This window comes from Sinohyriopsis cumingii, chromosome 16 (assembly GCF_028554795.1).
Source record: "Sinohyriopsis cumingii isolate HCF-2022 chromosome 16, ASM2855479v2, whole genome shotgun sequence".
Classification (NCBI taxonomy): domain Eukaryota; kingdom Metazoa; phylum Mollusca; class Bivalvia; order Unionida; family Unionidae; genus Sinohyriopsis; species Sinohyriopsis cumingii.
Window position 1 is genome coordinate 9,052,589 of NC_142976.1, and position 26,635 is coordinate 9,079,223.

At 36.1% G+C, this 26,635-nt stretch overlaps 1 protein-coding gene across 1 annotated transcript in view; it reads right to left on the reverse strand.

Annotated features, from left to right (window-relative positions):
- LOC149779909 (patched domain-containing protein 3-like) overlaps nucleotides 1-26,635 on the reverse strand; it is a 61,509-nt gene that overhangs the window by 16,596 nt on the left and 18,278 nt on the right. The window contains exons 3-8 of the mRNA XM_089936601.1: nucleotides 19,000-19,246; nucleotides 15,376-15,449; nucleotides 14,519-14,635; nucleotides 13,050-13,173; nucleotides 10,724-10,821; nucleotides 3,939-4,059 (exon numbers count right to left, since the gene is read on the reverse strand). Of these exons, the coding sequence (XP_089792727.1) occupies nucleotides 3,939-4,059; nucleotides 10,724-10,821; nucleotides 13,050-13,173; nucleotides 14,519-14,635; nucleotides 15,376-15,449; nucleotides 19,000-19,246 (781 nt within the window). The remainder of the gene's footprint in view (nucleotides 1-3,938; nucleotides 4,060-10,723; nucleotides 10,822-13,049; nucleotides 13,174-14,518; nucleotides 14,636-15,375; nucleotides 15,450-18,999; nucleotides 19,247-26,635) is intronic.

Genomic DNA, 26,635 nt, shown 5'->3' on the forward strand with positions numbered 1-26,635 from the left:
ATGCGGGGGTTGGGGTATCTCTCCCCTTGACCAACTGGCATTACTTTGATTTTGGCTTGCTCACCCCACCCCACCCTGCTGGGATAGTTCCTGCAGACGCCCATGATTACTGCAAACCAGAAGCACTGTAGTTAAGTGAAAGCACCATGCATTCAATATCGATTGATGACAGATTCGAGTTTCCCCAACCAGTATCCATTATTCAGTCTCAGCGCTCTATGTCGTGAGCATTTGGAACATTCTGGGTTTTATGTAAATCTCAACTGATGGAAACAATCGGTGGACTATTATGAAAACAATCAACACTGTTTGGATATGAAAACCAGCAGAAATGAATACATTGTTTCCACATAGCAGTGTATTGCATATAGTAAAATCACAGGTAAAAACCTACCTCAATGGTGATTCCTTTTCTGGGTGTACAATTTAGCCATTTTTCCCATGAAGATAGGTTGTAGATTTTGGCAATTTATATTTTAGTGTCTGCAGATATATAGAGTACTAGTATTTTCTTCCCAGTGGAATAGCAGCCATCAGCATCTGGTAGGATCAGTTAGATCTAGAAGTTGTTATACTCAAGGTGTACAATAATCGGATGCCTTTCAGCGTTTTCTGCTGGATGGGAAAATACTGAAAATTCACAGCTCTGTCTTTAGTGACCAGTGGAGTTTTGTTGACTTCGAAAATAAAACTGTACTGGGCAACAGAAGCTGCTGTATGCATTTACAAGTTCTTAACATTGGATCTTGGGTACCATCTAAGTATACTTCATTTAGAAGCGGGTTTTCCACTTTCATTTCAGCCAGAAGTTTTGATGAGGAGAAGTGCACACGACATAATCGGTGCTTCCATGATTGCAAGGAATGTTTGCCAAAATTTGGGTAGCAGTTGGAAAAATGGACAAAACAAAAGCCTAAGTTGCATAAAGACATACTCAAGGTTCCATTGCAACATGCTATGGTTGTTTAACAGTTGTTGAAATTCAGTAAGAACAATTTCATTATGTGTATTAATCTGCCAAAGTATAACTGCAGATTTTTAAATTGTTTTAAAAAGAACCAAAATCACCCCTATGCCAGAAATAATAACCAGCTCTAAGAAGGTCGCTGCCAAGAAAAATGCTGGTCATTAAGTCTGGTTCTCATACTACTAACTATAAGCAAATATTAGTCGTCCTACTTTTCAACATTTCATGTATCACATACACTACTGAAAAATAAAAGTGGCATGAAATTTTATTGGTGTGTTTACATTTGTGTTTACATTTGAAATCACCAAAGCAAAAAATACTTGTAGCTAAAATCGAAATGAATGTAATTTTCATGTTCATTAAATATTTTAAAAATATAATAATTCCTCAATATTGTTACACTTATGGTCATACAATTTGTGTGTATTCACCTTGATGTGTATTTTTGCCTTTATCATTTATAGTACTACGCCTAAAATTAAAATTTTGGTTATAATGTCACGTGGATTTACTTGCTAATGTAGCTTTTCTATGGTTTTGAATTATTTACCAGTGAAGCAGGTGAAATTTACTGTTGGTCCACTCTGAGCCCCCCAGTAAACCATCAAATTTGTATCAATTAAAAGCACGCAATAAGATAACTTGGAATGAGTTCGGAAATATGAAAAAAAAACATTATTTCGCCCAATTCCGCTCAAGTCCTCTTTTCTACTTTTCTAAAAGTACCAATGTGATTTTTGCTGATTCTTTACTCCATGTATATGCAAATGCCAAAAACAGGGTGCATCCAGGGAAAAATAAGACAAATGAATCTGGATGCTTCCAATATTTGTTGGAGGGGGAACTAATATATGTGATTCCTGCTTATTCATTATTCAGTTTACATGCTGGTGCCAAAAACAGGGTGCGTCCAGGGAAAAATAAGAAAAGCAAATTTGGATGCTTCCAATATTTGTTGGAGGAGGGGGAATTTTACCGTACATGTGGAGAGCATATATCAATAAAGTTTCTAGAAATGTTAAAACTTTTGGCTACCTTTATATTCATCATGCATCTGATGATAAATTTTGATGTGCTTGATTTTCACGATATCTTTTTAAGACCATAAATCGCAAAAATGTTTCCGCCGCAAAAAAAACAGCTACACTCTACCTTCAGAATGGACATGTATTTTCAAGATATTGAGTCGGATTTGAAGCAAACCCTAATGTGTGTATACATAGGTCATTGCAACAACTATGCAATTTTCCCCAAGACAGTGACTTGGAACAAGCAGCAATTTACCGTAGCTATTTATCTTATTTAAGATGCTCTGATTTTCTTCAAACACACAGACTGATTGATGATATTGGCTTGAGACATAAAGCTACTGCATCAAATCCTGAAGTTTTCCGCATAGTCTTGACTTATGATAGTGAAGTTTTAACTGTTGTGACCTTAAGCAAGGAACATAGATTTGTTTGATCCAGTCAACGTGACTGTGAATGATTACCAATAGCCACCAGGAGATAACCTACAATGGACTGGCATCCTGTCCAGCAGGATCATGCCTCCACCATTGCTTCTTGCCAGGACAATTTGAATAAACTCCAGGCCTGGAAAGAAGTCAATCTGAACATATTGTGGCTTTTTCAGATGAAATTTTCACAATCATTGATGATAGGCCTGAGCATAATCCAATTTAGGAAGAAATTAGCTTTTCAGTTTACTAAAATGCCATCATGTGCAAACTTTTTCAGGTTGGATTCCTCCCAATGACTCAAGATTGCAAATATAGATGAATGACAATGGATCGGGATCACTAAAAAAGCTTCTAGTCCACTCTGACTCTTCAGCAAATGAACTTGTAATGCAAGGCTAAAAGAACATGTAATGCAAGGCTCAATTCTAGGTCCATTACTATTTATTTTATTTATTAATGACCTACCACTTTTACTAAGAGACTGAATATCATCTACAGATCTCTGAGCAGATGACAACATTGTCAGACATCCAAAACACAAAGCATGAACTCGAAATTTCTTTACAGAATGCCCTAAACAAACTGGAAAACTGGTGTACATGCAATGGCATGGTGGTAAATACTGGTAAAACTAAAATATTACTTATCTCAACATGGCAAAAAAGGACAAATCTTGGTAGTGATGAACTATGTCTGACATGGAAGGATAACAATTTACAAATGGTCTGTCATGATAGCCTACTTGGTGTTCTGGTAGAAACATAACCTATCATGGACTGAACACATCAAACATATCAGTACAAAATTCAATTCAAGTTTATGGCTATTAAAGACCAAATCTGTGTGAGAAAAGCCAAATTAATGTACAGGATATCCCATAATAGTGCTCCTGAATATTTACAATCCCTATTCTAGTATAGGCTGGTAATACTCCTCACCTGTGATACATGTCTGCCAAACAGTATAAAATTCCCAAACCAAATAAGGAGTTATTTTAAAAAAGTTTCCAATTCTCTGGAACTCTGCTCTGGAATAGTATTCCAGTTCAGATTAGAAATGCCTACTCTACTTTCTTCTTCCAAACCCAATATATCCAGTGGCTTCAGAGATGCAGTTAAAATACACAAATTCCTTTGTATGAGGGCCACAAGGTAGATTAGTTCTTAGCTAATTGTGTTACCCTCTTTAAATAAGGTCATTATTATTATCATTATTATTATTATTATTATTATTAGAATTATTATTAATATATGCTAGTATTATTAATTGTAATATACAAAGAAATGAACTAAACTTAAAGGTCATAATTTAGTTTATAGTACAGCCATAAAGCTTCTGATTTATGTTGCATCTAATGATATTAAAAGACTGATTCGGTTTAAATGTTAAAAGTGCAGGATTTACATTATTTTAAGAAGTAATGTTAACTAACTTCACATGTGGCGGCATCTGTAATTAAGGATAATTACAGCCATGAAAGAGAGCTGTTGAAATGCATTATTTCACCTTGTGTTCCAGTAAATTACACTTTCCCAGTGAGACCACAAGATACAGGAGAACCAACGGAAATCCAAATGCCAACAAATGTACATCCTTGTTCACAGCCTCGAAAAAAGACTCCTCAAAACTAAAAAAAAGGGAAAGAATAAAAATCAAGTTTCACAAAAAAGGGAACATATGTGAAAAGTATAAAAATGTTTATAACCCAGTTTAAGAAATAACGAAATAAAAATAATACATGATACCAGTATTTTGTGACTAGTGATTTACTTTCCTTGGCATATGATACAAACAATAAAATATTTATTTTTTGTCAAGTATTAATATCTCCAGACTTTTTATTTTATTATTATTTTTTATTGCAATAAACCTGATTACTCACTTGAGTACTAAAAAATAATAATAAAATAAAAAGTCTGGAGATATTAATACTTGACAAAAAATAAATATTTTAATATTATTATGGGAGCAGTTATTTTCACATTCTGATGATTAATAAATATTGATGATAGAACAGTTATTTTCACATTCTGAGATATTTAATTATATTATTCAGACAAATATAAATAATGGTCAGATTAACAAAATAACACATCAATGATGATGAAATTGTGAATGGGGGAACTTTCCATTTCCTATAATATTATAATATTTACGGAACTTCCCCCAACAAAATTATCACAGATAAAATATTTATTTATTTCATTTTATTCTGAAATTTGATCGATTGCACGATTTTGAGTATCAAATACCCCATCAAAATTAATAATTTGATCGATTCACATGATTTTGAGATATTTATTTATTTTATTTATTTTATTTTGAAATATTTATTTTATTCTGAAATTTGATTGATTTGCATGATTCTGAGCATCAAATGACCCATCAAAATTAACAAACTGATCAATTTACATGATTTTGAGTACCAAATAACCCATCAAAATTAACAAACTGATTGATTTACAAAACCTTCAGATTTATTATTATTTATTATTATTTATTATTATTATTTTAGAAATGATTTATAATCATGCCAAAAACAGTTACATTGTCGCTAAAACAAATCGCCGAAATAAAATCACTAAAAGGTAAAACGCCTGCTAAAATAATCGCAGATAAATACAAAATCGGTTACACGAAAATATATGACATTTGGAACAGCAATAATAAAATTCCCACTAAAGTTGAAATTGACTCGGATGACATTCCTAAATTTGAAATTCCTGATCCTGAGCCTGATGAGGTTCAAATTGTTCAAACTAATCAAAATCATGTAGTTGTGAAATTGAAACATAAAATAAAATCATTATGTAACTATGTGTCTAAGTTAGAAAAACAGAAATTTAACCTGATGAAATCTGTATTAAGCTCACAATCCGATCAAGAATTACTTAAGAAACAATCTAACGAGATTTATTCGTTAAAAGACAAACTTCAGAAACAAGACAATGAGATTTATTCGCTGCGAAATTCCTGTGGTGATGATATTGACGAAAAATCAAAAGAACTAGATAGAGTTATCCGCGAGTATAATATGAGAATTAAACAACTAAATGACCAGGAATTAGCAAAGAAACAACAACAGCTGGCAAAACAACATCAGCGGTTGGAAAAACAATCCGAGCGAGAACGGCGAAAAGATGAAGAATTTCAGGAATATCATGAAAAAGAGCTGCGATGGCAAGCTGAAAAAGAAATTGAACTTGGGCTAGATTTAGGACTAAGCAAAATCCCAAAGCCATCCTCGATAAAATAACCTTTATTAAAAGGTTCAATATGATTGGGAAACTTCAGTATAAATTCGAATCGTGATGAGAATGTTAACATGATTCTACGATCAATATTGATACAAATCATTTAAGGGCATTTTAATGATTCAAATTTCTTCGTCGATATTTCTCTTGTAATCGACGTCGCGATAATTCATTTCGGGTTAGATATCTCACTCATTGTTTCTGAGAAAATCCATTGTAAATTTCATCAATGATAGTCGTAATTGTGAATCCGGCACGACTTGTATCGCAAGTAATTTTGCAGCCTGCGGTGGGATGTTCTAAGATCATCGTGTTGATGTATTCGGCCATCACATACACACACACACACACACACACATATATATATATATATATATATATATATATATATATATATATATATATATATATATATATATATATATATATATATATATATATATATATATATATATATATAATTATATTATTATTCAGGCAAAATTTAAAATAACGGTCTGATTAACAAAATAACACATCAATGAGTTAATGGGAGAACTTGCATTTTCATATATATATATATATATATATATATATATATATATATATATATATATATATATATATATATATATATATATGTTTATGCAACTTCCCCAACAAAATTATCACAGATGCAATTTTCCTCAGTCATTTTATCACTGGGGAAACTTGCATTTTCCTATAATATTATAATATTAATGAAACTTTCCCCAGTCATTTTATCCCCTCGCATCAAATAATTTAAACCATCCATTAATGCTCCATTCATGAAATTTTAATATTTCGGTATGTTTATCGGTTATCAGGACATCTTTACTGGCTCCACACTCGGAATCATCAATAAATGATCTTCTCCAATATTTATCATCAATAAAATCTGATTTAATCCAGACGGGATATTTTAATATGAAATCACTTCGATCAGAATGTTTTTTGTCGCACGATGATAATGTTGCACCAAATTCCTTGTAAATCAATTTTATTTTTCTCGTGAAACATTTACAGATGATTCGGCGATATTATCATTGACAATATCAGGCAAATCCAGCATGACCAGGAAATCTTCGATCAGATCAATCTTTTATCGGGGAGATATTTTATCTAATCTAAATTTCTTGTTATTTATCGCGGTGCCGTTATTAAATTTATCAACAATGACCAGTTGAGATAATAATAAATTTTTAGTTTTCTTATATAATGATTCGATTTGTTCTGCGGGTAATTTCTCGATATTAGTCTGGAATAAATAATTCAAATATCTCTTCTTTGCTACATAAGGGAGTAGATTTTCTCCAGGATCATATTTGTAATACGTCGCAGATATTTCAGTTGGATTGTTTTTGTCAGCTGGATTATTGTCATTGCTGATTACCTCGTCAGGATCAGGACCAGAATTTGATTCAGAATATTTTATTCGCTCTCCTAATGTTGTTTTAAGAAACTCATCAGTGTCATTATTGCCGCGAGTTATATGGATATTTTTCTTCGCCATCCATGTGTCATAATCATCAGGTGGTTTCTGGATTATCTCGTAACCTGAATCTTTCATTAGTGCTGCTAATCGAGCTGTAAAATATTTCCTAGAATTATTCTCTTCGATAATATCGACCATAAAATTTAATCCGCGGTCGGTTGATAATTCATTTGTACTCGGGACTCTTCATGGTGCTTCATCGGAGAGGAATTTCTCTCGTGATATTATTATTTTTCTAAGATCAGTAACTGTCGTGGGAATATTTCCAGGACATGCTCGCGACACGGACGAGTAATGAATTTCTTCGACACATCTAAATCGGTGAATTGCTTGTTTAGTTGCTTCGACATATCATGCGAAAATACAAATAAATGTTTAAATTCTGGATCTGTCATACTAACTCCTGCTTCTAGTGTGTGATTATAAATAACAACGTCGATGTCAGCATATGCACTATTGATATCAGAAAAGTCATTATACTTCTGCGTCGGGTCAGTATCGGCGTGATAATATTTCACGCGGTATCCGTAAGATTGTAGAATCTCAGCAAGACCTTCTACGGAATAATCAGTATTAGTCTTATTATGAGCGAATATAACTATTTTTTCGGATTTTAAGCGATCAAGTAGTAGTGTCAAATTATCATTGTGGGAGTTTTCTAGGATAAATTTCTTATTATGATCTGGTTTATAATCGTTCAGGACAAACTTCATATTCGGCCTGGATAACTTAAATATCCTCGCGTCGTCGTCATTAATATCAGCATCAAGCACAATAACTCGTCCTGAGATGTTTATCAGCGAAGATAATTCGTCATAGTATTTTTTATATGAATAAATGTTTTTAAAAATCTGTCTTCGAACTCCGTGCTATTCGTCGATGATTAATACGTCAGGAACTCGGGTCACGCGATAAAGCGATTCTATTTGCACAATAACACGTCTTCGATCACCTTGCTGGAAATTTATTTCTCCGCGGATATTGTGATATGATTCGAGGTTATAATCGGATCTTATTTTCTCAGTTAGTGTTTTTCGATAAGAAACACAGCATACTGATTGATGTTCCTCTATAGATTTCCAAGCTGATTCTTATTTTCCCATCCCACATGCCGATCCGTCTATGTAGTCAATCGCGAACACCTCACATCCTGATCCTGATTCGTGTAATGGTGGCTTTGTGTATTTATAATCGGTGTTTTTGAGATAAAATCTCCCGTGCGATTGTTTTTATACTGCAGTAGATATTTAATGTAATCGTGAGATCGTTCACGATCTGGCAATTTATCTATGATGGTTGTTAATTCTTGATTATTACTAGTTTTTCCTGATAAAATATCGTTAATTTCATTAGAAATTGATTTATCACCGCGATCAATAATTATTTTTCTGCCTTTCATTGAACGGGGACAAATAACAACATATCGATCAGCATTTACGACAATGATACAATTATTACATTTCGAATCAACATTGCCGTGAATAGTTATTCCATGATTTCGCTCGCAGATATTACAATAATGGCCTGGTGTTCGCCTGATAATGTAGTAGTTATTTGTGCAAGAGACAATACCGAGTAAATTATCGGATTCACCAGTTAATTCTGATGAAATTCGTTCAAAATCCTCGTCGGGAATATCAGTAGAATTATATCCGAGATTATTACCCTCATTGACGTAAAATATCTATTTAGGTTGAATTGATGTTGGACAAACAAGTAATTCAGCCGCAGAAACATTTTTATGTGACACACAGGTCTTATTGGGGGGGGGGGGGGGTTGTTGGTTTATACGATTTCGTATTGGCTAATTTTATACTGTGTAATACAGCTTGATGATCGAGTTTCCAATGTGGATTATCTTGATGAACTTTTTTGATTAGTTCATGTTGTTGTTGTAATGATACAGGTGTTGATTTAACTTGAACGTGATATCCGTTTGTTGTCTCGAATAAATAAACTCGATCGCGGGAACAATCGAATAATTTAACAAAATAATCGATAATCTCGTCGTGAGATATTTTCTCATTAGTGCATAAACAGGATCCTTGATTATCAAAATTGTTCATTTGTTTGTAGAACGAAACAATATCAAAAACATGATATCTAGATCGAAATTCCGGTATAATTTCATTAACAGATGATTTACCGATAAATTTATCAGCTAGTCTTTCGAAATCATTATCGGAAGCAAATATGTAAAACTTATCAAAATTCTGAATAATTATTCCTCGAAGAAAATAATTATCAATACTACCGCGAAGTGCTCGTATTGACTCTTTTTTACTGTCAACGTGGACTGATTTTTCTAATGATGTTATATCAAAAACTGAATAATAATCTCTAAGGATAATTAAAGTCAGAAATGATTTGGAGTTCTTCTTGTGTATTTAACTCGAACAAATAATCTGAATCGAATTTCGGATCATTTTCAGGACAAATAAAATCATTTAAATATTTGCCTCTAGTATAACTATGATCATTTATATCGGTGATATTTTTTTTCTGTCATTATAATTAAAATATATCTTTAATTGTATTATAATTAAAATTATATATTTAATTGTATTATATATGACCACAAATTGCAGATGGCTCTATGAGGGATCCGTCGAAATATGCGGAAAATCGTGTTACGAAGAATACTGCAGATATCATATTCGATTTATTTGAAACGGATCTACAGGACCAAAGCCGTGTTTGGGCTGCAAGCGAGGACTACGAGGCAAATCTGAGATCTGTAAAAGATGCGGTGGAGATAAATACAGATCGTTGCTGATTTATTATTCGAAAAGATCTCCTAAATATTATTTGTCAAGAAAAAATCCTCCATCCGCGGAAGAATTTCTTGAGAAGCAGAAAAATAAATGTGAAATTAAATCGGGATTTTAATGCCATTTTGTAAAAATGGTGCGAGATTGTTGAATGAACACTGCGATGATGTTATCGAATTTATTACTGATATTGATGAAGCACCATCAGTTGATCCTATTGAAGGCATAAAAATACTGATGTTACTCATGTCACTCAACGGTATACATAAATTCCAAAAGTGATCAGGGATAATTGTAATATTCTAGCTGTTTTTAATGGCGTAGATACACACACGCTGAGAAATATTCACCAAACTTGGTGCAGCGGTGACATGGACATTATTAAATTCAAAAATTTATTTAGTCAGGCTCAGTTATCTCCACATGGATTTATGACGATAAATTTACACGATCCTAGGTCACGGTATCGAATCGGTCTTGATAAAATATTCTGATAAAACGAATAGCAGCAGGGTGGGTGCGACTCCATGTTGGTACCGAATTTTGGTAATAAATTTTTTTACAATTCCAGGGTATGACAATTCCAGGGTATACCTATTAGAGTCTGTTCGCCCGCCCTGCTGCTCTCCCCCCCCCCCCAAAAAAAAAAAAAAATTACCAATATGCAAAGTTAACCACTTGTGACCAATGGACAGAAGGACAAGGACAATGCTATATTTCTTAAAATGGTAATACATTAATGTAATTTCAGGTGAGAATATATCTATATACCTGTTTAGGTTGAAAATATAAACTTTCTCAAAGAGTTTGTCATGTTCTTCTGCTATTCGCACCATTTTCTTTTCGAAATCGATAATTTCATCTTGGATCTGTATAACAAAATATTAAAATGTCAACCAATTAGTGTAAACCAATACCTGTGTGTGTGTGTGTGTGTGTGTGTATGTGTGATGGCATGCATGTGTATACATGCAAGTATGTATGAATACATGTAATATGCATGTATGCAAAAGTAATGGACCAACGTCTTATATAAGTCGTGCAAATTTTAAACAAGCAGTGCTAATCCTAACGATCCACATGTCTTATATTCAGATATTTGCTGCTTATGTTTGACCTCTTACGGAGTAATATTTGATTCCATCTGCTCCCCTCATAAGGTGTATCTTATAAATCTAATCTCTGGTAGACTCTAATGCTATAGAATTTATATTTCTCTGACAATTAAAATCTATAAATAAATAAATCAATAAGTCAACTCCTGCTATGAAAGACATGGCAATCTCAACCTGTTAATATCAAAACAGGTTCATGGTGTAAGTTTGGAGTACATGAAAGAATACGGTTTACCTTATGGTTACCTGAAATATACCCTCATTACATATAAACTGTTAAAGATATGCAATTAAAGTTCTGCATAAGTGTGTGTATGTATATATATATATATATATATATATATATATATATATATATATATATATATATATATATATATATATATATATATATATATATATATATATTAAAAATAACATGGAATTTAAAGTGTTGGTATAAACCAAATTGATATACCAATACAACTGGTATATCAAATTGTGATCAGTCCATGGTGCAATAATACAAATATGAAAACATTCTTTCAACTGCAGGCCTATAGATCAATGATGAATTTCTATTCATTCATTAATCATAAATGACATAAGAAAATAACGATAAAAAGTATTAATAGTCCCTGTTTTCTAAATAAAATTAAAATGGTACACAATTTCAACAGAATACTTTCTTTTTTTTCCATTCTTCTCTCCCCTCTAGTGTGTAAGGCACACAAAAAAAGCAAAAATCTGCAGTAAGAGAGAAAAATATATGGCACTGGACAAAAACATTAAAACTGAACTTGTACAAAGTAACCTACAGTAATCTGGTTCATTGTAACGGTATGTGTATGCTTTCCTTGGGATCTGTCTACAGTGTTCATAATATCAATAATACATAGTTGCAATCGCCAGTCCACTCTAGGCCTATATGTTAAATTTGTCAATTATGAGGCACACATACTGTAGTGTATTCAATGTTTTGTTGTCTTTGTTTTTTTTTTTTAAACCTATTATAATGTTCTGAAACTCGATTATTAATTATTAAATATAAAAATGTCCAAATGGCCATCCCCATCCCTCCCCTCTCTCTGTCTCTCTCTCTCTGGATTATAGTAGCTAGATATGGGCGAAAATTCATGAAAATGCAAGCATTGGAGATTTTCGCTTGTGCCATACGAAGATGTCTCTCCTGGACCTGTGAATGATGGCAAAGTTTAGTTGAACCATCCAAAGGAGAGAGAGATAGAGCAGTGCATCACTAGGAGGGTGCAGACCGTACCGCGTGACACCATCAGAGGGTGACACCAAAATAACTGTCTGTAAAATATTTGAATTTTTGTGCAGGTCCATGGGGGTGACACCATGAGTTACCGCACTGGCTGACACCAATACTAGTAATGCCAGAGAGAGAGAGAGAGAGAGAGAGAGAGAGAGAATTTTATAATCTTTAGAAATGTTAATTAAAGCAGAATAATGACTTAGATGAAATGTCAATATATTAAAATATTTTAATTACCTCTTGTTGGTTCATCATTTTGCTTAGTTTCTATTCCAAGTTAATTTCCATACACCAGTACGTGAATACCTGGCAGTTCAGGTTCAGTGTACAAGAAGCTAACAATGTTTGTAGTGCACTACATTCTTGATAAAAACCGTATTTCATGTTTAAATCATGAGTGTATCTTATATTGATTTAACAAATCTGAATAAAAATAGAAACTCAAAAAGAAGACAATCAACTTGTCAATTTGTATATGTCATTGTGAACAACAACAAAAATCGAAGAACTAGTTTCTAGTGGACACACTCGCAGGGATGTGAGGAGTTAATTCAATCGGTCCATACGCAGTTACTGGGAGCATATCATAACTCCATTCGAAGTGCAAATATGTGTATTTGTATGTGATGTAAATAAAATATATGTATAATATGTACGCTGTATCAATGATATATATAAATGCAATACATTTTATACATAGTAAGAATGGGGCCAATCAACTCACAGAAGCATTGGTTTGGAGAAGCCATGTCATGGTAGTGACAGAAGCCTTATAGATTCGACCTTGTCTGTCTGTCTGTTGTTCTCCCAGAAAGCGGAAACCATAAAATGGGGAGAGGTACACTGGGCTGGAATAAAAATAACATAAAAGGTCTAGTGATAACAGAGTCAAATTTAGAGTACATCAAGGCTTGCTAGATAATGGCCTAGGACAAAGTTTTTGTTATTTTATTACACCAAATCTTGCACCAAATATTGTTCTTTTTCTGTTTCTTTTTCTACCTCTTCAAGGAATTTGCTATTACTCCCAATCACTGGAGACACAACAGGGATTAACCATCGGACAATTACCCAAAATGCCTTGAGATGCAACAAGAACTTGCCCTATGGAAGTTACCCCAGTCTGGAGATAGAACATGAATTTGCCCTCATGGAGATACAAAGCTAATAACAGTCTTTCGGCTGGCCTGTTCATTATCAGCCAAAATGGTCTCGTCGCAATTACTCGATTAAACATCAAAAACATTGTTTGAATTGTGTTCTTGAGTTGAAATCTCACCCTACTGGTGAATAAAGGGCAAAAGAGAATTAGAAGCACAGAACAAGCAAAATATATATAAACATTTTGAAAATTCCCATCGGGGGAGGATTCTGTGCCTTTTGGGTGATTTCAAACAAGAACATTTGACAATTTAATTTCAACATTTAGGGCAAACTGTTCGCCCAGAAGAGCCCATGTGTGCAGCTGTGGTGAGGAACACGTGTTATAGGTATTACTAGAAACAGCACAGCGTAAGTTGACTTTGCAAGCATCTACCCTGCAATGGTGAAAGTAATATTTGTTATATACATATTTAATCTAACATGATTGATCAGATCTTTGAAACGGGTGTTTAATCCGTATTTCTGCACTCCTGAACTACAACTATTCAAGTGTTTTCACAGAAAGTCCACGTATCTGTATGACGACATGTAGAATCGAACTTTTAAGATTCCAGTTTAAATATTTATGTATTTCATAGTGACATAGATAAATATGTATGTAATTTATTCTTGCTACATAGCCTATTGTATTTGTATTCCAGTCATTCCACATACTAAATGGATCGGTATTGTATATATTCCATTCACATTAGTCTACCAAGCCATAACAAATTTGTTCTTCTGACCAATTTGGAAGAAACTTCGTCTGTAGTAATGTGTATATAGTGCTGCTACCAAAGTACTTACTTTCAGATTCTTTGTAGACACATCGAATGGACCTATATTGCTGCACTGTGAATGTAATGTTTTCAAGAAGTCTTAAGAACGAATATTTAGATAAGAGTGAGAAAAACAAATGATATATTGTTATAATCACTTTTCCCATGATCCCCCGTTTTTACTTAATACAAAATGAGTTTGAAGACACAAAATAATCAAGCACATCACATAATACACTTAGACTCATCTGTAAATGTGACACAGACATACCTTGTTTCCGTTGCATGCACCTTCAGGACTACCTCTTCCTTTGTGGCCCTCATGAGTCTGTTTCTGTCGTAGCCCCATATTTCCAACAGACTCGTCACATAACATTTTCCATTAATTCTAAATAAAAAGAGACATTATCCTAAAATCAACCAATCGGTTATGAAAGAATATACCATATTATTGCACTCCAAAATTATGACATCGAGATATTTAAAAAACAATAATACCTAGCCATTATAATGATTAAATTACCAATTTGTTTATGGGTGATAGCTTGTGACTTGAATGTTCAAGTATAATCTATACTGTGCCTAGTTCTATAGCTATATCTATCATTCATGCAAAAGTTGTCACAAAGTTTTTTTGGGAGGTGGGGTATGGCAGGTGTTTCCACTGCTAACAGGATCCAGTTGGTCTTGTTTCTTGGCAGGAATGCTTGTTGTTTTAGCAGGTGGTTCCATTGTTTTACAGGATCCAATTAGTTTTGTTGCTTGTCAGGAATGCTTGGTGTTTTAGCAGGTGGTTCCATTGTTTTACAGGATCCAATTAGTTTTGTTGCTTGTCAGGAATGCTTGGTGTTTTAACAGATGGTTCCATTGTTTTACAGGATCCAATTGGTTTTGTTGCTTGTAAATGCAATTTTCTGATCATTTAAAGATTTTTGAAATGTGACATATTAGAAAGCATCTGGTCATACTCTGACTGACAAAGTCCGAATGACAATTTCTCCAGATTGGTAGTTATTTACAGTTTATAGATTTTGGTGTTTTGAAAATTTTACTTCTGACAAAAATGTATCACTATTAGAAAATTTATAAATCTTCTATATACGCTTATTCTAAGAATGTATCCCTTACCTTCCACATACTTTCTCGTATGTGACATTTCCTGAAGTAACTATCTTTGAAACTTTCTCTTGGACATCTAATAGCTGAAATAAATTGCAAATGTTTAAAAGTTTAAATTTATCTACAAACAATTATATAAGAGAGAAGGTAAGTAACTTTCAAATACTTTGTTCCAACCATGACCCAAGATTTATCTCTTATATAGTATGATAGAGAAGGTCCTATGTCAGAACGGGTCATGAGGGGTAATCTGAGGTATTTTTATCACTCTGTATTATTTTTTCCCTTCAGATTATTGTTTTTTTCTCAACATCAAGCTCATGTCTTGTACCTGTGGGCAAGAAATATACTCCACATAAACTTATATGCCAAAAAAAAGGTATGCGGATCGATCAGTATTGTATTTCATGACCTAGTAATTTGGTTACACAGCTCTATGTGCATTATTACACTTTTCAACGTCTTTTCTTTCCCCATAGAAGTTTTATTCATGCTGCCTTTCACTGGATAAATAGACTATATTTAAAGAAAGAGCAAAGCAAATATTTTATAAAGCGGTGGCATAGACGTCTAAACTGTCATATATATACTGTATATATATGAACTGTATATATACACTGTATATATATGAACACAATTCTTGATTTTTACTTTCTTGATGTTGAGAAATTTTATTATCAAATCTCTTACTCAGATTTCTATATGAAGTGGGCCTGCTTACGGAACCTACAATTTCTGTTCTTGATCATGAAGATATCGTAAAAAAAACTTCAGAACTGTTGAGAACGTTTGCATATTGAGAACACCTGAATAATGTGAAAACTTGTATTACAATATTTGCTCTGGTTATATCTGTTTCATAAATAACGCTGAAAATTTGGCATAAGATTAAGATTCCTGGGCAAATGTCAGAATCATTTACAATTTTTTTTGTTTATTTTTAATTATTCTATGAGCAACATTTTCAGTTACCAAGATAAAATTACGGTTCCCAATATTAGGAGTATTTGACAAAAACACCTGAAATTACCCTCGCCAAATTTACAACCAGAAGCATCTTCACAAAATAATGACCACTTTTCAAACAAAGAAACAAAGTCTGTCTATATAGAAAGAAATAATTAGTAGATTGATTCATTTGATTCATGTTTCATGTAGGCACGATTAGTAAAAAACAGACCAAAAGAATTCCAAACTACCAGGAAAATGAAATAGTCAGGCAAGGTGGTAAATTAGTGCATGCTTTTTTAGTTAGTGGCAAGTATATACTTTTAAGATGGATAGATAGAAAACTAGAGGCTGAATCTATCGAAAATTGTATCTTTAATTATTTTTGAAAATGCTACCTTTACACCAACCCACACCAAGCACCTCCACCTTCACCCTTAACACCATCTCTGAAACTGCACCTAAGATCCCAAACTTTTATTTGTGATTTTCTCATTCTTACAAAACATAATACAAATATACTATTATCCTCTTTCAACGTAGAATGAGTCAAGTTTGAAAGCTTGATCCCATTACAATTACGGTCTCAACACCTCCATCTACCCACCCACCCACCCCGGTCTGCCAGCTCTGAGTGTCGCTTTGTTACATCTGAGTAATATATATCAATGAGGATAATCGCACCGTGGGAAGCTAGGAGTTTTTAAAGTAATGTGATTGAGTAAGTATTCTCAAAGAAACATAATTTTTTTTCTCCCAATCATACTAATATTGGGAGAATAGGTAATAGAAGGAGGGAATGCTACCCCAGGCATCCTTTGCAGAAACAAAGGCTGGATTCCCTGTATGAAAGATAACCCGCCCTCCAAACTTAAAGGTAATAAGACCGACAGCCACATGATCCGTGACAACTATACCAGGCTAAGACGATGACTACTGAATTCTTAAGCTCTCAGGAAACATGTTTTATATGATAGCAGTTTCAGTTATGGTCTGGCTCAAATTTATGTGAATTTAGCCACGTTAAAATTAATGACAAATTCCATTTTGGAAATGATGTGATGGAATCTGGTCCATTCAAGTCAGAATTGGCTTGTAGGTATGAGAGATCTTATCATGACAGATATGCCCACTGCCATGATGTCTGAATGAGCCATGAAGCAGTTGCCTTTGATGGTAAATGGGCATAACGTCTTTTTCCTTGTAGAAACAGATCTGACATGTGTGGGATTGAAGCGCTCCAAGTGATATTATAAACTCTGCAAAAATCCCTGAATAAAAAACACTTTCTCTCATAAGCCTTCGAAGTGGAATGGCTTCTTGATTGCAAAATTCTCTTAATAATTGAATGTTTGAAGTCTTTCATCTTCAAGGCTCCTCTGACAAGAACCAGGTGTGAAAGAGAAGTCAGTCTGGACAGAATGGAACGTCTGTGAATGCGGTAGTTTAAGAAGATTCAGTTTGGCCACTCAACCTTCCTTGGCAGATCTATCGCTCAACTCAGATTGAGAACATGTACATCGTTGACCAAGAACTTGTCCCATCTGCAGTTCTGACACCTCAACTTCTGTATTTTTTTCAGTAGCAAGACCCTAGATGGGTAGGCAAAGGACCACAACCCTTCCAACCTGACTGAAAGTGTGTCCACGGCACAAGCTGCTGGGACCGGAATTTGAAAGACAATTTGTTATAACGCCTTGTTGCAAATGCAGATGGGACAAGTTCTTGGTCCCTGTGGTTAAGACAAGAGCATAGGGTTAGCCGGGTCCATAGGACAAGTTTGTTGTACTGGCACAGATGACTGGTTCATCAGTAGAATAGTAGAATAGTAGTACAGTTCTGATCATATAGAAGGAGGTACAGACGGAACCGGTCGTCACTGCGGTAGGTGTGGAGAGACAGATGGATTTATCAAAAAGATCCTGTAATTATAGTGATTGGTGACTCGGTAGGCCTGCAAGTAACCGATTGCTGACTGATCTACTCTAACTATGCTTGCGATATGGATGACTGGACTGCTGGATAGACTGGTTGGTCTCGGACGGCATTACAATATCATATGCTGGATCATTACGATCTGCTACATACCCCAGACCCAAAGGCATGCTTGGACATGGTGGGGGACTTTCAACCACTTGGATGCCTTAAAAATGGAAGGACACTCCCTTATGCTGCAAAAATTATCTATCGATGTTAGAGAGGGACAAAAATGGCAAAACGCCTCCAATACCAGTCAACCGGCCAACAACGGACCCACTAGGCTTGCAAGTGATTCTGTCTCTAAAGCTTTAAAACTAGCAATATCTGGAGGTGACAGGGGGAGATAATGATCAAGACTGTCTATATGATATAGACAGAAAAGATGATTTTCGTATTTTTAGTAGGGCTGAATTGGGGAGCGTGTATTCCTAATGTTAATCTGATTGTGTAACGTATCTGAAGGATAAAAAAGCACGAGCTGAGTACAACATCTGCAGTTTCATGCAAGTTATTCGTTAATAAAAGTAGGAAGTTAGAATGCAGATATAAGAGGCCCAGGACAAAAACAAGCAACAAATCACATACGGAGACAGCTGGACACAAACACATTTTACAATGACACTGTGCACCTACCTAATTAACTTAACAGTAATTTGGCAAGGCTTAATCAAACACTCACTCATTCTCTTTAGATATATGAATTACCTTCAGTAAGAACTCTTGATTTAAAACATCATCTGCTTTGAAGATCATTCTGACGGGGCGGAAGGAGATCGGGATATTATTCTTAATCCAGTTTTTCTCCCGGTGGATGCGGGATGTAGGGGGTAGGAGGAGGTTTGCAAAATCTTCGTCCAGTCGGTAACGGATGAAACCCATGGCACACAACATACAGAGTACTGGAACTATCACAGCCGTCTTTATCGGGTGCTTTGCAATTAGCAGGCCGATACTGAGGTGAAAGATAGAATGGTAATATTATGCATATAGTGGTAATATTATCTACAGGGAGACAAGATTATATAAAGATTGGTTATTTTGCACTGCAAAGAATGCTAATATTATGCATTTCATGGTCATATTATGTATAGGGTGGCTATTTTATTACGTATAGATTGATAATAATATGCATAGAGACTGGTAATATTATGCATAGAGTGGTAATAGTATGCATATAGTGGCAATATTATGTTTAGAGTGGTAATATGAATCACTGATACTATTATACATAGAGTGGCAATATTATGTATAGATTGGTAATAGTATGCATAGAGTGGCAATATTACGTTTAGAGTGGTAATATGAATCAGTGATACTATTATACATATGTATGTGCTAATATTATGTATAGAATGGTAATATTGTGAATAAAGTGCTAATATTAATGCTAATATAGTGGTAATGTTATCTATAAAGCGATATTATGTATAAAATGCTAATATTACCCATAGTGTGGCTTATATATAAACGGGATTCCTGACTTTATCCACCCACATCATTTTAATGTGATAAAAGAGCTCAAAAGAGCTAATGTTTCTTATGTGATGCATTTCATACTCCAGATTAAATTTGATAATGTCTTCTGTAGTGTACTGTTCCCAATCAAATATGGCAAATATCCGGTCAAAAATACATTACAGCTAGAATTTCTGCTTCCAGAAATCAGACTTTCACATTAATATCCCATCAATGGAACGTTAACTTAAGTGTTAACACGGCTCGTTTACCTTGCCGGTATCAAACTATGTGACACCACATGCATTGGATTCTGTATTGAAAAATTATTTGTCTGTGTAAAATATTCTATTTATTCGGAAGGACACTTAAGTAGTGAAAGGGGGACAATGAGACTTTAGTGTTACAAAAGGGTATATCCACCCTGGGGACAATGGGAATTTAACATGGGACATTTTATATCCATTTTACGGACAATGGAAATTACTACTACAAAACATCCTGGGACGATTCATGGACAGGATTTATACGGACAATGGGAATTGCCATTACAAGACCCCCTGGGACGATTCACAAACAAGATTTATGCGGACAATTCTCAGGCACTTGATTCTGGGGTGTTATATGGTGAGTGTACCCATTAGTTTACCCCAGAATCAAGTGCCTGTGATACAATTGTTCGGACTGTATATGGACAAGGGAATGTTGAACATAGGTTTGGGTTTGTATAGGGACAATAGGAATGATGACGCCACGGTACTGGACATTGGCAACAATATCCGCTAGGGCGTCATATAAAGCCCCGCTCCACCAGGAATTGTATAAAGTTATATGTCCCACTCCACCAGGCTTTATATAAATCTTATGTGTCCTGCCCCACCAAGCGTTATAGCTTTTCACGGTGATTCATGAACAAAGTAAATCTCCGTCAAAAAGATCGTGGGAAACTTTGAGGACAATTGGAATTTAACATAGGGAATACATGACCGGCATTTTGGGGACAATGGGACTTTAAAAATGGGAATATTGGGCCTGCATAGGGAAAAAAATCTTGGGTTTTTATTATATGCTCATGTTTTTTTCTCCGTTAACTTTACATTGTCCGAATCGTTCAGTATTTTACGATATTGCACTCGCGTGTACCTTAAAATAAATTCATAAAGAAACTGCTTTCTATTGTAAACAAACAATGGACGTAGACGCTAGTACTTTTGATTTATTTTATTTGTTTGTTGATGAAGTTAACCAACTGAATGAACTAAAGCAGATGTTTTGTGGACTGCCACATGCAGCTGCTTTGCCACATTCCGCATTAACTATTTTGATACAAATAAGATTTATTTTATTTCTAAAGTTATGTCTAGAGCGTGACTAAGTTCAAATTTATCTGGGCGGAGTTATGTGTATATTAATAACGTCGGTGTGTAATGATGAATCTGCGCTTGTGTATTTAGTTTGGAATACTGCATAGATTCAGTTACTTTGTTTCTTGTAGTATATTTTTGTTTATATAATTACGCCTTAGGTAGAATATGAAAATGAGCATATAATAAAAAGTTACTGCATTTGTATGGGAAAATATGAACTCGTTTTGTCGGATGGATGCACTTCACTCCCTAGGTTGTGCAGTATTTCCATCCGAAAAACATGTTCATATTTTCCAATACAAATGCAGACTTGCAAGTCGTTAGATAATTGTTTTCGAAAATGGACTTTCTCTTAGGTGAATGAAACATTTTGTTCCAGATCTCCTTTCATAACAGTCTTGACGCTGTCGAAATACAACTTACTGACGGGTAACTAATGAGACTGTACAACTTTGCGGTGAACGTGATATGTGTTTCCACCTTCCTGGTCATTAGCCTCGGCAGAATCCACTTTGAAATGTATGACATACAGTAACAGTACGGATGTGTGCCCCACCACTTTGTACTCCACCACATCGGATTACACAAAGACCAAATTTAATCTTTGGTTCAGTTCTACCGGGGGTCTAAAAAAAACTCGCAAAAGTCAAGTTGTTGGCGATGGGTGTCATAAGTGGACCCTTGATAACATTTTGACATCCGAAAATTTTATCAGTGAGCGACGAGCCACTTTATTGTACTCGAAGGTGACACTTCGTTTGGTTGTGTCCTAGGTTTTGCCAAACAGCGCATTGAATCTGGAAACAATCGTGTCCACCTGATGTTGACCATTAAAATAATATCCTGCAGGAATTTCAACAGATATATTAATCGGGGGATACTTGTTGTTATATAGAGGCGTCCACAATTTTGTTTTCATTCAAGTACTGTTGCACTTGGTCGTTCAGAACTACGACCTCAAAAATGTTTTGATTTTCAGTGATTTTTTAAAATTGTATGGGGTGAATCATTTCGACCAAAGCCACTTCCCAATGGGCTTCGTGATGCAGTTGGATGTCCTAAGGTAATTTGGCCGTGAAACAGCACAAAGTATTGTGGGGAAACACATCCATGGAACTGTCACTGGGTACAGTTAAGTAAAATTGGTTAGTCATAATTCCAGAGTTGTAATGTCCGAGGGGTCGCTAGAGGTCATAGGAGTGTCTAAAAGAGGATTGTTGCTGTTTGGGTGGCGACTGTTGGAAGGGTGACTGACGTTGGACGCCTATTCACCCGCTGTGACAGTTCAAGGAATATTTCAGGGAAGGATTGGGGTGAAGGTAACCGTTGCAACCACTCAGTAAAATGGTCCACAATTGTTTGTCTCCTTGTTGCAAACTACAATTGACAATGACAGCACCGATGTCACAATACACCACAAAGATTTGGCAGAAAAAGACGATTTGCGTTTTAGGCACACGTTCTCCACACAACACCCACAGGGGTTGCTCTTGTAAAGGAGTGGTCACTGTGGTAGTCGAGGCTGTGTTGAAGGGCATGGTGGTCATTTCTTATTTTTAGCCGATGACTTACGAAGCGTCGATCCAAGAGTCATGAGTCAAAACTCCGCAGGTATCCTTTCCAACGTACTTTGACTTCTCTGACACGACGTTTTCTCCCTTTACGTGTTCTTCGATCGAGAATGCTTTCGATGTCGTACACTTCGTCTTCATTTCTGGTCACGCGTTGTAACTCGGGCAAGTAAAAAGTTCCTTATAACATTTCCCCGTTCATGTCTTCCAATTTATAGACGGCAGGGTGACGGAAACGCACTCGTCCAGTGACACGAAACAATTCGGTCCTCCAGTTTGGTAAGTAACCTTTGTCGAAAGTGCGTTTGGTTTTGCTAATGCGCACCCAATCTCCTGTCGTCAACACTCCGCCTTTATTGGGGGCATCCACAGTCGGGGACGTACCAAACAGGAGCTAAAAGATGGTCACTTCGTTGTCGGGAGTCACTTCTTGGGGGGGACATATCTGATGCTCCGATGGTAAGATTAGTTGTACGTTTGGATCAGGTGCGACGTACTTGAGAGTGTGTTGATGTGTAAAATATTTTCACATGCGTTCTTTCGCGGCTCGCACTAACTCAGTGCTCGTTTGGAAGTCAATTGCACCTCCCAGGTAAATTTGGACAAGACGTCGATGACACAAAATAAATATTTATAGCCACGATTGTAGGTGGCCTAATGAGAGATATCGGCTAAATCGGCTTGCCATTGATGATCGATAACCCACTAGGGTGCGACTTCTGAAAATTTTTCGTCGAATGGGTTTGTGTAAAGGTGTACGTGGCTTGTTCCTGTAACCATCGTTGCCCTTGAGGTAAACGGACACTTTTGAGTCGGGTTTTGGCAGCACGATACAATTTCTGAACTCCTCCGTATGCTGCAGGATGGGGTGGATCATAGTAAATGCTGACTAACACATTCTCCATCAGAACATTTTTTCTTTTTTTAATATGTCACCCACTCTTCACTGTTGCTACTTTGGATGGGGTGAGGTGTTGGTTTGGAAACGGCTTTTCGTGTCCGACGTGCCACGGCAGTAAAAGTCGAAGGGAGTGTTAGTGGTGATGACGGTAATGGAATGGCTTTGTTCTTGCTGTCTGTTTCACTTCTGGATTCTCTTCTTTCTTTTCCACTTATTTCGAAGGAGGAGTGGACATCTTTTTAACCCAAGCTTTGAGTTCTTCCCGTTGGGGTGTGGGGAAAGGGGTCAGTAAGGACGCTGAAATCTTGCTAGGGATGGGCGCTGCTGACTGTGCTTGAAAGACTTCTCGTGCCTCTTCTTCCTAAGGAATCCATGGAGATGCGTCTGTCGTGGTCACTGGTGGTGATGGTGATGGACTTTTCATCACGATCTTAAAAACTTTTCAGAGTAGGTCGAGCTATTTCTTCTAAAGCTTTTTGGTGAAAGAGTTTAAGTCGTCGCAACACTTGACTGTACCGTTGAGATTTTTCCGTTTCTGATAAATCGCTGAGATTCGTCAACGATTGAAATTTGTGTTGTAACTGGGACATCTCTGTCAGATGAGGATTGGGAGGTAAATGCGGGATCCGTTCTTCTTGCCAACGATGTATTTCCATCCATCTTTTGTAAGGCACTAAAGTCACTTTTCGTCCTTCCATTGGATTCCAAATATCACGTATGAGGTATTTTGACCCCAGAGGTCTCTTTTATCTTTTTAGTACTTTTATATATTGCTCTCTTATGAGTCCTCCCAGCATTGTTCCCAATACTCCTTTCACAAGGGTCCCAACAATATGGGCAAAATTCCTTCGCGTTGTACCAACATCTTTTTCTTTTGACGGATGGGTATTTTCTTCTGGACCGTTTAGCAAAGAACGTGTCGATGCTTGGCTAAGCATTCTTTCTGATGTTGAGACAAATGTATTATTCCTTTCAAGACGTTCAGGCAACATTCATACATGGTATCGACGACGTCTTTCGAGGATGTTTGAATGAGTTGTTTTCGTATGGGTGGAGGGGATTTGGACAGGATGGACAACACGTTCCAATGTTTTGGCTAAACGAGGCAGTCCTTTCCTTCTCTTTCCTTTGGGAGTAGAAGAGGGATAACTTCTGGGGGTGACATCTTTGTTGGTTCAGGAGAACAAAACTACTGATATATATCGTCTGGTACAGATGGTTTTTTTATAGTGGAATGCGTCGCCACTGATCTTCTTTATGTCGTATCAACTTGATGACAGGCATCACGCGTCATGGAGGGGTTCGCAACGGATGAAATCGGAACAGTTCTTGCTTGGATAAATCCAGTAAGCTCTGTAACATACCCTATCTCTCTTGGACTTTGATTTTGGGGGCAGGTACTTTGTTCGCAGCTGTCTCTGCGGATAAAAGCAGGAGGGTATCACCGCTGGGGAAGTTCCTGGATACACAGGTTTCATTTTTCATCAAAGGTGGAAGAACGGTTGTCAAATTGGGGTTGACTGGCATCGCTAGCAACGGGGAAGTGGAAGAACCTGAAGCTACTGGAGACACGGTCACCGTCGCTGCAGGTCCTGGTTTGAATATGTCAGGTTGCGCCCGGACTGTAGTGACTCTGAGAAGAAACTGTTTGCTGGGACCTTTTCTTTTTCTGGGGCTGTGACCTGGTCTTGGCACCACTTCTCTTTTTCTTCTGGGTATGTTTGGGTTGGGGAGTGGCTTTTTTCTTGGGGATGACTTTTGGGGCATTGCGATTCCATTTTAGAGGGAGCGAATGATGACACCTCATAGAGAATCGCTACTTCCAGGTTTCAAAATAATTTGCTTTTTGGTTTGAGTGTCGATGTCGGGATCGGCCAGTTGCGTCAAGGCTACTTTGTTTCTGTTGAGAGAAAAAAAAGCGTTTGGTTTGATGAGGAATGTGAATGATGCCTTGCAATAATTGACATGTCGCCGTAAACAATCGTAAGACTTCTCTGAGACTGGCTTCTATGACACGAGTATGCATTTGTGGATTTTTTTGCGACTGATGACGTACAAGGCACGAATCAATTTGACGGGAACATGAGACTGAATGTACGTTATGTTGACGAGGTGTGAGACAGATCAAAAATGTCCGAGGTTTTTATATACCTTTTTTTTAAGTCGACGGGGACTTGTACACGACAGGCCCTCCGTCTTGGCACCAGTGTTGAAACAGATGGGTACGAATTCGCAAAAAATCGGGTGTGGTCGGTTTTAAAATCCTCGAGTAAATAAGCGTGAGGAGCTTGAATGTTATCGTCGTACGCATGTGTCAGCCAAAGAGTTCCTAACTGTTTGGCGAAGATTTGCACTTGCAATTTATGTCTAGGACTTTTAAAATAAGAACATTTCAACTTTCCTTTGTCCATATATAGTCCCAATCTCCTGTCCGCACAAATCTTGTCCGTGAATCATCCCAGGGTTCTTGTAATGGTAATTCCAATTGTCCATATAAATCTGGTCAGTTTATGTCTTGCGACTTGCATGTTATTTGTAAAGACTCTTTCTGGCATCGATAGCTAGCCTAAATCCGAAGCATTGTATCAAAACAGTTAACGCGGAATGTGGCAAAGCAATTGGTATGTGGCAGTCCTCGAAACATCTGCCTTAGTTCATTCAGTTGGTTTACTTCATCAACAGACAAGTAAAATAAATCAAAAGTGCTAGCATATGTGTCCATTGTTTGTTTACAACAGAAAGTAGTTCCTTTATGAATGAAATATGAAGTGAGCGCAAGTGAAATATCGTAAAATACTGAACGATTCTGACATGTAAAATTAACGGAGAAACAAATGCGCATATAATAAAAACCCAAGATTTTTTGTCCCTATACAGGCCCAATATTCCGTTTTAAAGTCCCATTGTCCCCAAAAGTGCCGGTCATGTATTCCCCATGCTAAATTCCCATTATCCTCAAAGTTGCCCACGATTTTTTTTTGACTGGGATTTCCATAGTCCGTGAATCGCCATGAAAAGCTGTAACGCTTGACGGGGTGGGACGCATA